At 41.3% G+C, this 13,809-nt stretch overlaps 2 protein-coding genes across 6 annotated transcripts in view; both read left to right on the plus strand.

Annotated features, from left to right (window-relative positions):
- The window catches only part of LOC135495767 (calcium-transporting ATPase type 2C member 1-like), a 465,754-nt gene that overhangs the window by 313,344 nt on the left and 138,601 nt on the right, over nt 1-13,809 (plus strand). The gene's annotated exons all lie outside the window — the stretch shown is intronic.
- LOC135496025 (uncharacterized) lies at nt 4,874-6,944 on the plus strand. Its single transcript, XM_064785128.1, has 5 exons — nt 4,874-5,242; nt 5,698-5,802; nt 5,980-6,015; nt 6,152-6,202; nt 6,491-6,944. The coding sequence occupies exons 1-5, from the start codon at nt 4,874-4,876 to the stop codon at nt 6,776-6,778; spliced, it is 849 nt and encodes a 282-aa protein (XP_064641198.1). The 3' UTR covers nt 6,779-6,944.

Raw genomic sequence — 13,809 nt, forward strand, 5'->3', positions numbered from 1 at the left:
TAACTTTTGAACCCCAAAACAGCGGCCGCGTAATCCATTATAGGAATCATTGTAGTGTCATAAAGCTTAGAAAACGTCTTATATGAAAATCCTCCAGGACCTGTGGAAAAATGTTTCGCCACCCTAACACCAAGTGCTTTACCAGCGGACGCTGTAAGAGTCGCATAACAATGCGTAAAATCTAACAAGTAATACATTTCAAGCCCGAGGTATTTGTAGGTATTCACTATTTCCAGCTCTTCACCTAGGAAGTAAAACCAAAATTCGGTTTGCGGCTGCACTTGATGGCAGGAATGCATAATCTTGGTTTTACGAGTGTTTATAGTCATTCTCCATCGATTACACCATCTCTCTAGAGTACGAATCAGCTCTTGTAACAATTCCTCAGAGTCAGAGATCAGCACGATATCATCGGCATAGAGCAACAGTGAAGGTATATCCCCATTTGTATTCATGCCCATGTTCATTGTGTTCATATCTTAGGCTAGGTCGTTGAGATACAAGGCAATCAAAGTCGGCGATAATCTATCGCCCTGCCTTCACCTGAAGTTGTTTGGAAGTCCCTTGTTAAGTGTCCATTGATACAGATGCACAAGTTGGTATCCGTGTACATTGCCCTTAATGTATTAAGGTATCGTCCTGCTATCCAAAGTCCAAGTAACTTATGTAACATGCGGTTTTGGTCAACAAGATTGAAAGCAGAAATAGCCAAATAGTGGCAGAAGGGATAAGGCTGGAGATGCACTGTGTGAGTTTGTTTGCCAGCTGACGTCATGCACTGAATAAAATGGCGACCTTTTTATTTCGACTGGATTGAATAAGTGACAGATTTTATATTTGGAGCCATTTCTGAAATTTATTATGGTACGAAACTTCCAAGATGGCGGCTAGCAGTGGAAGGCAAGAGCAAGTGCTCCTGTAAAATTGGAGTCTTCAAAGCGGGCTCTGCAGTCATACCTTAACCAATGTATACTTAGAATGGATACATAAGCCTAAGTGGACTGTGTAACTTTCCAGAAAAATGCAGCTGTGAGTTTTAGCTTTTTGGACCTCATTTTGTCAACCTGTTACTTCAAACACGTCTTTTCCCTCCTGGGGGTCGTCTAATAGATTCTAATGGCAACTCCTCAACGTGGTGTTTACTCGCAAACAACAGGACCGTACAGCAAATTCTGACATGGATTCACCGGAGTATGCTAAAAAACCACTTCTAGATAGTGTGGAGATATCGAGCCTGAAAGTATGGTTCAAAGAGCAAATGGACGACCTTCGTCTGGATATAAAAACCGAAAATCGGGAACTAAATTGGGAACTGAGTGACTTGAAGGAGCATATCGACTCGAAAGATCAGACCATATTGAATTTGGAGAACAACGTTATGCTCCTGTCAGACCGCCTTGATGAAGCTCTCGCCATCACTGACTCGGCTAAAGACAAGGTTGAGTCCCTAGAGTCAAAGTTAGAGGAGTTGGAGCAGTACTCTAAACGGCCTTCCCTACGCATAGCTGGACTTGGTCCATTCCGCCCTGATGAAGATTTCCCAAAGGAAGTGGTAGATCTTGCTACCAAGATGGGAGTCAACCTCACTCTAAAACATGTTGATCGAGCACACCCAACTGGCAAAGACAAATTAGGCTTGATAGTTATATTCACTAATTATTCTGCTCGCTTCAATGTTTATTCAAACCGTAAAAAACTAAAAACAGTGATTCCAAATGTGTTCATCAACGAGGATCTGACCTCCAGAAGACTACTGCTACTAAAAAGACTAAAAGATCTCCGGAAAGCCAAGGTTATTTCTAACGCGTGGTCCAATGATGGGCGACTGTTTGCTTATGCAAATGGGCAAAAGATTCTGATCAAAAACTCTGATGACATTGACCGTCTTAATCATAAGTAACTTTGATAAATCTACTGCCTTAGTCCACCGACTTTACTAAATTCAGCTATCCATGTCTCATTGACTTTACCCATAAACCTCGTGCTCAGTGCATCTTTGTTGTCAGTAACTTCTTCATGCACGCTCATATGGTACATTTTGTACATATGCCCATGCTCACGACTCCATCGATTTCGAAGTATATATACATACTTTTGAGACTTTCCCTCAGCCCATTGGGTGGTTTTTTGGGCCCTCCTATGTACATGAATATTGAAATCATACATACATGTATTTACGATGGATTGTAAAGGCCTCCATACACTGCATGACAAAAATCATTTTGTGGCTTTCTTCCCAAAAAATGTTGCAATGTGTCTACGATTGGAACTTTTGTTACGAAGTATCCATATGTCCCGCCTTGTTGAAAGTTGTATAACGTTAACCACAAAAGTCAATAGGTGTGTAGATGATTACGACTGTTTCAGGTGGCCGCTCCCACTTCAAACTCTTGAGTCGTCTTTTACGAAAGTCATTCAGTGTGTATTCACTCAGTGACCTTTGTGGGTATGTGTACCCCTGTGGAAAGCCTGTGGAAAGCTTTGGACAGGTGAATTGAACTTGTTCAATTTTTTGAGACCTGTTGCTCGTGGGACAGGAAGATGGCTACTTGGTATTTAGAAAAAACATCAAGACTTTGTGATCTTTGGGGGGCACAAGAATGTATTTCAAACGTCAATTCCCCTCTGTTCCATGAAAGGAACAAAAAAGGAAAAGATAGCCGAAATCGCTACTGAATTGGACGTCACCGGTAAGGTTCACATTGGTATTGTTGGTAAATATGCCCCGACCAATTTCAATTCACGTTTACCCAAGAAATAAATGAACAAAATATATTAATATCCAGTTTAATATTATTTGCTTGGAAGACAATACAAGAAAATTGGATGTAAACCCTGTGATTTGGATTGCAATTCATCCACTACTTATGAATCTATGTTGGTCGTTTAAATTAGAATGAGAACAGAGCAAATCGCAGGCGGAGCCATTTCCCTTTGCGTGGTACACAGGCTACAGTCCTATAGTCCAAAGATTCTGAGGCAAAATGTAAATATCATTCATACCCTCCGTTGTTTTTGCTAACAGCAGATGATGCAATCAAGAAAATCGCATTCGTCTGGTTCGTCTTCGCCGAATGATGACAATGAGAGACAGACATACCGATGCGACCAGTTCGGTGTCTGCCATGGTTATGAAGTGTGACGTCGGTGTAGAAGAGTTTTGGTCATTGTTGACGTGGAATGTCATGAATGTGTAGTGACCAGTCAACAACTGTGGAAAGTCACAAAAATAATTGTGGCAAATGGTGATTTCTGTTGCCTGTCGGGATCATTTTGTGGCAAATGTGTGCTACATTATTGACTATTGTCGAGTGTCACCTGGAAACATATGTCGCAGTTGCGTTTTGCACGTCCACATGTCTATCAGTGTGGAGAAATTTCGACATCTGTGGAATGTCACCGGAATGGAATGTCTTTTGTCGAAGGTGACTTTTGTAGCAGCTGATTTCTACTTTTGTCATGTAGTGTATGAAGGCCTTTACAGATAGTAGCTTCACTGAAACCTGGTTGGATGATTCTATTGATAATTCTATTATTGACATTCCTAATTTCAATGTGTTTCGTAAGGACAGAGATAGAGAAGGAGGAGGTATAGCCTTATATGTCAGACAAGACCTGGCCTTCAAGCATTGTACTGAATTTGCAACACACTTGTTTGAGGTTCTCTGGATGTGTATTTTTATACCTAAAGGGTGTTTTATGTTAGGCACATTTTATGCACCACCGGATTTGCCAGCTGCACTGGCTGATGATTTCATTGACTATCTCGTGGCAACTGTTGATGCTGTTAATATCTATAATCCTATTTGTATATATTAACTGGCGACTTTAATGCCAAATCTTCATCGTGGTATCCCCTTCAAAGAAATAATCCCTTAGGGATTCGATTGTACGATTATGTTATTAGAAGTGGTATCGTCCAATTTATTAAGGAGCCAACCAGAGTGACCTTTGATTCTGCAAGCCTTATTGATCTAATTATCACTGACACGCCTGGTATTGTGAGCGATGTCTGGGTAAGCCCACCTATTTTGCGGTGCGACCACAATATGATTGGTGCTAGTCTTCAATTAACATGTCCAAAAAAAAGATACGTTAAGCAATTTTATAATTTGGAAAGAATAAATATTGATACCTTACAACTAGCCCCAGCGGCATTTGATTGGAGAACTTGTCTCTCTGGTCCAACTGCACGGGAAAATGTAGATAGTGGGTGGACAATCTTCTACGTGTAATCAAGGAAAATACCCACCTGACCATGATCACTGTTAAGAAAAGGGACAATTCATGGTTTAAAGACTCAATCAGACATGTTATCAATGTTAAACACAGATTATTTCGTCGTGCCAAAACGCTTAAGACTGCAGCAGCCTGGGCTGCCCACAAGCAAGCCACAATAGATTGTGAGAAAGCAATTTCTCAGGCTAAAAGCAATTATTACCAATCATTAGTCGATAATCTGTCAGATGCTACTGTAGCATCCAAAAAGTGGTGGTCAGTAATAGGAGACCTGACTAATAAGAAATCAAATGATGGTATTGTCTTTCTTAAAGACGATAATGGTAAGAAGATCTTTGATGACCACGGTAAATGCTCGCTGTTAAAGTGATCTGTGCACGAGAAACGACCTATCTGACGCAATAGTACAGCCTCGCTTTCAATTCCCGCGCATACGATAATCAGAACGAGGATGAATGAAACATGGCGCTCCGCTGTCAATCATTGCATGACGTCACTACTATGGAATTTTACGACGAAGCGCGATTTGACAGGTAGGTATCAAATTGGCCCGATGATGGTAGTGAAACGAGGCAAATTATGTCATGCGTGTATGGGTATACCTTTACTTAGTAATAGAAACCTTGAAACGAAGATGGATGCTGAAGAGAGTGGGGAATTTTTATCAATTTCTGTCATACTTGTGGAACCAGAGCCCGAAGAGTTATCGGGAGCCGACGAAAGCCGTGCTGGTGCCGATGACCTGAAGAAATGGATGCTCGACATGGGCTTTAGCCCACGGCCACGTTCGACCAGCCCGGTGTCATCGCCCCTAGGCAGACCATATGAAGCACACAAGGTGGAAGCCGGCGCGATTAGGCCTGTCGGTCCATTGCCGTTAGCATTGAGCACTCCCCAGCGTTTGCCAATTTCCCCGACTAGCGGAGCCGAACGTCTGCCAACTCCTCGCCCCTCAAGAATCCCCAGGCCTAGTCCCTCTACTGCTGCTGCTGGATCCTCAACAGTATGCAAGTGCAGGAACATGTGCGCGACGAAATCATGTCCATGCAAGGAGGTGAAGAAGCAGTGTCACGATATTTGCAAGTGCCTGAACACCAGATGCAAGAACCGGGGATAGGTTGGTTTATTTGTCCTCCTCATTGTTCATTGTTATTGCCTCTATTTTTCAAGCATAAACCAGGGTGACCTATAGAGAAGCTCAAACTTTCAGTGTAAAATAACATGAGAGGTTCCAATTCTCAGTACTGGCCTGTTTTGGTTTTCTGCCGGTGTCCGACACATCCAGAATTTTTAACGTTTGATTGGCATATCAGAGGAAATTCAAACTCAAACTTTTTACACAAAAATCAATTATTTTTATTTAGCCGTTGTTCATTTTCATACAGCTGGCTAAATACATATGCATTTACACTTTGTACATTGTATATATTTAAATAGTAATATTTCTTATTGTTACAGAGTCAACATTCAACCCGATGCAAGACAAAGGGAAAAGCAGCAGCCCATACTTCAAAATGTGCCTCAGCTGCCCCTGCAGTTGCCCTAAATTTATCAATACACCAGGTAATATGTGATACTAACCTCATTACTTTATTTAAAACCAAAAAAATAAATGAATGCCTGGACTACTCTTTAGCAAAGAAATTCACAAAGTAATTATTTATAAATCCCTTGTATTCAAGCTATGATGTTTTTTTACACAGTCATGCCTTCGTTATAAAAGTTAATTTCTTACCATAGGATCAAGAAGATCAACCTGACGCTCAGATTCCACAGGTAAGATACTATTACTTGAAGTTTTTCACTGATAGACATATATTGGAAGACAAAATTAAATACATACACAAATAAAATGTAGTGAGTTGCATTACACGTCCTTGCCTAGTTATAAAAGTTAATTTCTTTCTCTTAGGATCAACAAGTTGAGCAGATGCCGCGAGAACCTGGCTCTCAGATTCCACAGGTAAGATTGTATCTATTTGAAATGTAACAAGTATTCTTAGTATAGTACTAGCACACATGTGTTGGACTACAAAATTGATTGTGCAAAGCCCAATTTCACTGGATCGCCACAGAAAAGCTACACATGGCCCCAGTGGGAATTTGGTATCCGTTAAATTAGGGTGGATGAACAGTAATATCAAAGGAGCCCAAGGGCACTAACAGGTAATTTGATTACGTTTAGTACAAAATACTAGTAACCACTGGGACTAAGCGTAGCTTAAATTGCTCATGATTTTTTTAATTGCAGGATTTAATTGAAGCCATGACCAACCCTGAAGTGTGGGGATTCGTTCAAGCTGTTCTAAATGACCAGCCTGAGCTCCTCAACCGCTTGGTTCGCTGCCATGAGGAAAACCAGAGAATGGTGAAGAATCAGCCCCACCAACCTATTCCTGCTAATATGCCACGTAATTGCAAGTGTGGACGCTGTAGGCAAATGCCGTCCGTACGTGAGCAAGTGTGTTGTGGACTAAAGTGGCCAAAGTGTAAAACTCTTGATGACAACATTATACAGATTTGCCTGAATCAGAAGTAACTCGAAGTAACTCATGTTGTTAGTAACAGGTTTTCTTGGTGAATCTAATATTATTGTGTAGCATTCAGGTTTTGGACTCCAGACTGGGAACACACATAATTGGTTTTCCCAGATTGTGATTGTGAGTGTACTTGGATATATAGTGTTATAAATTACAAGAAGTGAACAGAACTTATTTCTACTGCTAGTCCCTCCCATTCAATTCCCCCCATAATAATACCCTTTACACTGGTAACCATGGCCACTGCCCAGCAAATAACCTACCTGTGGTAGTCGTAATCCTTGGGTTCTTTCTTGTCACGCAAGACCCATCTTGCACCTCCCTTCGAATAGCCTTTGGTAACGACAAGACGATCATCGTGTCTCTTCACCTTGCAGTGAATGTGGTGATTGTAATCAATGGCAACAAGTTTTGTTCTGGTCAACATTGTGTTGTATCTAAAAGAAAACATTATGTCATTGAATGGTATATCTAGATATGTATACAACTACCCTACATGTATTACAAGATAATTTAACGTGTCCAATGCTATGTCATGAGAGTGACATTCTCTGTCTCTGAAACAGCACTTCAAGTGAGAACAAAATTACAATGAACTTACTCAAAGTGAGTCCTCTTGGAAGCAAACATCGTGATGAGGCCATTGAAGTTCTCAAGTGGACCTGTGTGATGGAAGCCAGTGTAGTAATGGAGCTTCTTCACCAGTTTTTTGTCCGTTACCACACTTCTGACGGTATCCACTGATGCTCCATCACGAAGAGCCTCCTTTTCCTCATCCAAGGGACCATGACTGCATTGTCCAGTTGCCCACTCATGAATACCTTGAACATGGTACAGGAGGGCCAACCACGTTTCCTAAAACATATAGAACGTATGTTTAAAATTTCGCAGTCTCTAAAAGTAAATGCATGTACAAGAAACATTGCAACTCATACAGTGTGTGTGGGGACTAAAACTTTATTCACGAAAAACCAGGCATTCTCGCAATCAACTGGTTTGATATTATTTTGAGTAATAAGATGTTATATTGAATACTGATGCTGGGTAAGAATATAAATTATTTTACACTTACCCTCAATGTATCAACATTGCCTTCACAGGACTGACAACAGTACCAAAAATGGTTAACAACCGGCTTCACCCAATCAAGCACCTTTGATTTCCCTTTGCCAGCCTGAAAATGAAGTGAAAAATTCTATAATTCACAGGGTTTTATTTTCTTTTATTAACCAATTAAAGCGAACTGGAACCGCCGAGCCAGTTCGTATGACCTCGTTTTCATTTCCCGCGTATCGGGTGATCAGAACGAGGCATGAATGAAACATGGCGCCTAGCTGTCAATCATTGAGTGACGTCACTACTATGGAATTTACTACGAAAACTCATGAATGAAAGATCGCATGACTCACGTGATTCTCACATGATTCTCAATGATAACAAATTGAACTGCGCATGCTCGGGCACTGGGGGCGGAGCTACAAATTTGAACTCGAATATGAAGTTGGAAGTTCGACTTTCTCGGGCGGTGAAAGTCGAAAAGTTGAATAAATCGCTCGGCGGTTCCAGTTCGCTTTAATGTTTGAGACGACCCGTTTTGTCATCGCCATGGAGATCTGTCTTAAAAAATTAGCCAACAACCTGTTGCCATCTTGCAACCCTTCCTGATGACGCTCGGACATTACGGCATCAGTGATATAGGCCTGCCATCACAATGGAAATTGTCCTGGTTAAAAAAGAATCAATCCAAGTGCTATTACATGTACATCTGTATACCTTGGATAATGCCGCCCCGATTTTCTTTGTTCGGTGCCAGGTGTCGAGGTAATGCCTGATGCCCTGAATGGCATCAATAGCTGCAGCTGTGAGTTCTGGGAAGTTGGACTTCATCTTTTCTCTCGACTTTTCTGTGTCACCTGAAAATAAAATAAAATAAGTACTTCCAATCAAAGCACTGAATCTTTTTATGGATTTCTCTCTGGATTGCATCATAAAGCTCATGTAATCTTTTCACCATTGCAAAGTAACATAAAATTGTTATTAGTCATGATTACTGTGCACAAGGTAGTGGCATTGGGTAAACACTATGGAGATTCTGTTCTTGGAAGGAAATTAAAAAAAAAAAAACCTTACCAAAACAGCTTCTGACCATGGGGTTGTCATCAGTGGTGAACGTTGCGATCTTAATTTGATGCCAAGAACGCCAGGCCATGGAATGCCCCATATCGCTTCATAGTTGGACTTTTCCCCTGTACCTGCCTCTTATCTACAGTCATTAGATGCACAATGTAGCCAGCAAGTGCCTCTTGAAACACATACTGGCAGTAGTGTGCTGAGAAACCTGGAAGGGGAAGAAAATGTTATAGAATTCAAATGTCGAAGTATATATGAAATAATACCTCACTTATACAAAATATATTACCAAGATTGTAGTATAGTGCAAACCACTGGTTATGCAAGATGGGTTTTGTGTGCTGTGAAAGTATCTGCCCTCAATGGTAGGCATGTGTGAGCTTACTGAAACCTTGGAAAGACATAACAAAAAATGTGTGATTAGTAATAGTATAGTTAGTTGCTCACCAGGGCTATCACGACGGCCATTACCACAGATATCCACTGGGATTCCATGAAGCGCCGAGAGCATCATCTCCTGCGTTGTCCCCAGAAACGCTCCACAACTGGGCTGACATATGCTGCCTGCAGCCGAGTGAACGTTGTTATTGAAGGAAACACCAGTTTCACAAACTTCGCCCACATTGCTACCTTCGTAAAGTTGTTCCCAGTCATGGTGACAGCAGAACACATTAGCAGGTTAGCAATGTAGACATTGCTGACCTTCTGGCTGGTCTCAAACTTGGCCGCAACATTTCCCTTCTGACACTGCCGATGAAAAATCATGGTTCCTCCTATCGGTGTTTGGGTTGTCTTTAACACGTCCCCACAAATGCAGCACTCCTTCAAATCGCAGAATCTATCGTTGAAAAGTGTTTTCAACTTGGAAGTTGAGCACACAACGAATTCCTCATCAACCATATTCGTCATTTCTTCACACAGCCCCTGCTCAAATTGTTTGTGGTAACCCACAGGAAGTAACCTGAAAATACATAATATTTGGGTCTGATTGAAAAAATATAAGGAAAAATATCCAAGCATGCCAAGGGTCATGCATGCGCTGGCACGGTAAACACTGCATGTACATAGTCAGTAATAATTGACAGTCATATCCCTTAGGACGACATCCAATGGCACATGCATATCATACAGAAAATCTTACAAGAAATCATTAGTTGAATGATGATTTTGTCTTTTGAAAAGTTAGGTCAGACAATGTACGAAGGATGCCTCCTAAGTCAAGTTTAACAATTTAATGGTCAATTTCAAAGATTTTCTGAAATAAAGAGGAGATGGGCCCCAGCTCTAAATCCACCAATGATCGTCAACGAGTATTTCAAACTTGAGATGACATACCTTCTGGAACCAGATTCATTATTAGAGTCTAAAACATCAGGGTGAGATTCCTCAGACATTGTGGTTGGCTCTATACTTGGATCCTCGTCATCAGATGGCTCAAACTCGTCCAAATGGTCTTCGCCCAAGGGAAGGTCATCATCTGAATCATCTGTCTGAAGTATATAAAAGGCAGCATGAATTTTATGGTGGCATTTCAACCTATCAATGAAAATAAAATGCAATGGAATATTACATTGGTGGCTGTTGTCCATTTGAGACAGGTTTTTTACGGTCATGCTAATTCCCGACCTACCCCGACTTTTCCCAACATTTCCCGACTTGCGGAAAATGCTGCCAAAATATAGTGTATTAATCATCAGAATATTTATATTTGTACTGTTTACATACATATACAGCACGTCTGTTAATTTCAAGACTTTTGAACGATGCTAAGTTGAGCAAAGCAAGTTACATCTACCCAACCGACCGCAATTTTTCTGCAGGTCGGTAATCTTGGTTAGTTGTGGTTGTCGCTTCTTGTAAACTGTACATGCATATGGCCTTGTCTGAACCCAGCATAAATTAATTATTGGAGTTGATTTGCTCAACTTGGCATCGTTCAAAAGTCTTGAAATTAACAGACGTGCTGTATATGTATGTTAACAGTACAAATATAAATATTCTGATGATTAATACACTATATTTTGGCAGCATTTTCCGCAAGTCGGGAAATGTCGGGAAAAGTCGGGGTAGGTCGGGAATTAGCATGACCCGGTTTTTTATGCAATACACTGTAGACTAGACATAACATGATGTACCACTAACTGAAAAGTTATCTATGCTTCATGTAATATACAAGGAAGTAGTTTAGAAACACACCAATATAGTATCATCCATAGCAATAGCATCAATAGGAGGTTCATAATCTGCATCGTCCATATCAGTATCACTGTCCGAATCGGACAATAAGCCAATCCCACTGGTTCCAGGCAGGCGACTGTGACCATCACAAGAAGAGTTGTCTGTGCTCCTGCAAATGGACGAAACAAAATAGGTTATATAGGCCTAAGTTCCAGGTCTAAGGTAGGCCTATGATACATCTACATGACATGTACATTTTTCAGGGCCTACATTCAATATAAATTGTGACCCGCTCTACCAAAACTAGGCGCTTGTCGCATCTGAACTTGCCAGGTTGATACGGACTTGTTGTTCATTTCCCTATTGTAGACCTTTCGTGAAATGTGACCAAATCAGTTTGTAATAGCTTTCACAAAAGCGAAACTCATAAACTGTGACTACGCCTTAAATGATGAATAGAATTTCTTCAAACTTTAGTGGTAGGCTAAGCTAGCAAGGACACACAATATATTACCCTAGTTTTTAGTTTCAGCCATTTTTATGCCCTATAGGGGGCGCTTCTTGAAAACCATGAAAATTCCCTTCCGCTCTGTAACTTCTGAATGACAACATATTTTGGTTTGAAATTTGGTGTGCTGATAGAGGGCGAGTCAAAGGTGTGTCGCGTAATTCCCTTCCGGTCAATAACTTCATAACAGTTGATGATTTTTTTTCCACTTGGTTCTTTAGTATTATGGTATGTATTCCGAAGGATTGTGGCGGAATGTACCGAATCATACAGCTAATCATAGTTAGTCTTATGTTTCGGAGTCTCAGCCAACCAATCAAGATCCTTGTAGTATCTGGTCATCCTAAACAGCGTCCACCAGCGCCCACAAGCGTTCACCAGGTTTAAAGTCGGGTATAAAGTGATCAAAATAAAATTTTGTGGCCATAAACGTAAGCGAAAGTCGTTGCAAAATCGTTCCGAAAATCAGACAAGCATGCAAGAGCCACCAATTTCGTAAAATCACTCCATTATCGCCTGGAGCGATTTTTGGGGCGAAATCGAAGAATAGGCGCGATTGTGGGTGAATTTCGCATCTGACATACCGGCGATTTTATATTGTCGCCTTACATTCGCCGGTCGATTTTCGGACAGATTTCGCAGGCAAAATACTGTAGCCGGCGAATATCGCGTGCGGACTTTGGACTGGTTTGTCTCAAGCTGAACTCCATGGAGAAGTCTCATCCTCTCTGACACTTCTTTTCTGTAAAGCTACCGATACAACATACTGAACTAGGGATATCTTCCGTTGCCTCCTGTAATATTTACATACCATGGCTGATTAGTTCAATCATATTTCATCCAGCTGGCAGCTCTGCATTGGAAATTTTAGTGGTATAACGTGTTCTCTTGACCTTCAAACAGTAGTATAAAGCCGATATTTACTACTTTATACCCTCAGTCCTATGTTATTAGGTCATCCAGCTGAGCGCCAGGCCCTTGGGCCTCTTGTTTATTTGGCACTCGCCATCTTGGAAATCATTTTCAGCTCAGTTTTGTGACGGAATATTCATATAAACTGACCAAGGAAACAAAACTGAGCATCTTTACATTCAGCTGAGCGCTAGGCCCGTGGGCCTCTTGTTAAGTTCCTAATTGCTTTCCAGACTCCTCCTCTATAATTGATGCATTAAGAACGGAACCATCACTGTCCCTCAGGGATCAGTTTTAGGGCCAAAGTTGTACTGCATGTATACCAAACCTATCGGCAACATTGTGCGAAAGTTCAACCTGAGATACCACCTTTACGCAGACGATGCCCAAGACTACGTAGTTGTCAGAGTGAAGGATATATCGTCTGCTATCCAGGCCATCGAATCATGCGTCCGAGAGTAAAAGCCGTGGCTAATCGCAAATGGTCTATCTCAGAATGACGTCAAGACTGACTTTGCCATCTTCTTTCCTAAACACCTTGAAAGTATTGTTAAGGAGCTGCACCTTTACATAACAATTGGAAACTGCAGTGTAAAACCATCATCCTGTGTAAAAAACCTAGGTGTTTTTCTGGATTCGGGAAAGCATGTAAACAATGTGTCAAGAGTCTGTCACTTTCATATGCGTAATATCAGTCGCATTAAGCCATTCCTCACAGATGCAGCATGCAAGTCTCTTGTCCAGGCTACTGTCAACTCCAGACTGGACTATGCCAACAGCCTCCTGAATGGTATAGCTGACAGTCATTTGAAAAGACTCCAAAAGGTGCAGAACACAGCGGCCCGACTTGTAACCGGTGCAAAGAAGCGTGATCACATTACACCAGTTCTTCAGGGGTTGCACTGGTTACCTGTCCACTTACGTATTCAGTTCAAGCTGCTGCTTTTATCGTACAAGGTTTTAAATGGCTTAGCACCAGAGTATTTCAATGATCTTATTGTAAAGCATGTGCAAAACCGGCAGTTGCGTTCTGCGGACTGCGGCCTCTTGTCTGTGCCAAGGCCTCGCACTAAAAGATACGGCTCGAGGTCATTGGGACAAGTTGCTCCTGGTCTGTGGAATGCACTGCCGGCAACGATCAGAGGGTCACCAAGTGTTCAAGTTTTTATCAAAGCTCGATCTACAATAAAGTACATTTAGTGTATCGGTCACCTTTAAAACGCAGATAGTTTTTAGCTACGCTGGCTTTGCAGCGGAGCTGGCCGATAGTAGTTCCAGCAAAATAGTTGCATTTTTATCAGA

Source organism: Lineus longissimus, chromosome 11 (genome assembly GCF_910592395.1).
Source record: "Lineus longissimus chromosome 11, tnLinLong1.2, whole genome shotgun sequence".
Lineage (NCBI taxonomy): Eukaryota > Metazoa > Nemertea > Pilidiophora > Heteronemertea > Lineidae > Lineus > Lineus longissimus.

Coding starts and splice junctions, on each gene's coding strand:
- LOC135496025 (XM_064785128.1), top strand. CDS start 4,874: ATGGATGCTGAAGAGAGTGGGGAATTTTTATCAATTTCTGTCATACTT. Junction 5,803..5,979: donor TAAATTTATCAATACACCAG/GTAATATGTGAT, acceptor TTCTTACCATAG/GATCAAGAAGATCAACCTGA. Junction 6,016..6,151: donor CTGACGCTCAGATTCCACAG/GTAAGATACTAT, acceptor TCTTTCTCTTAG/GATCAACAAGTTGAGCAGAT.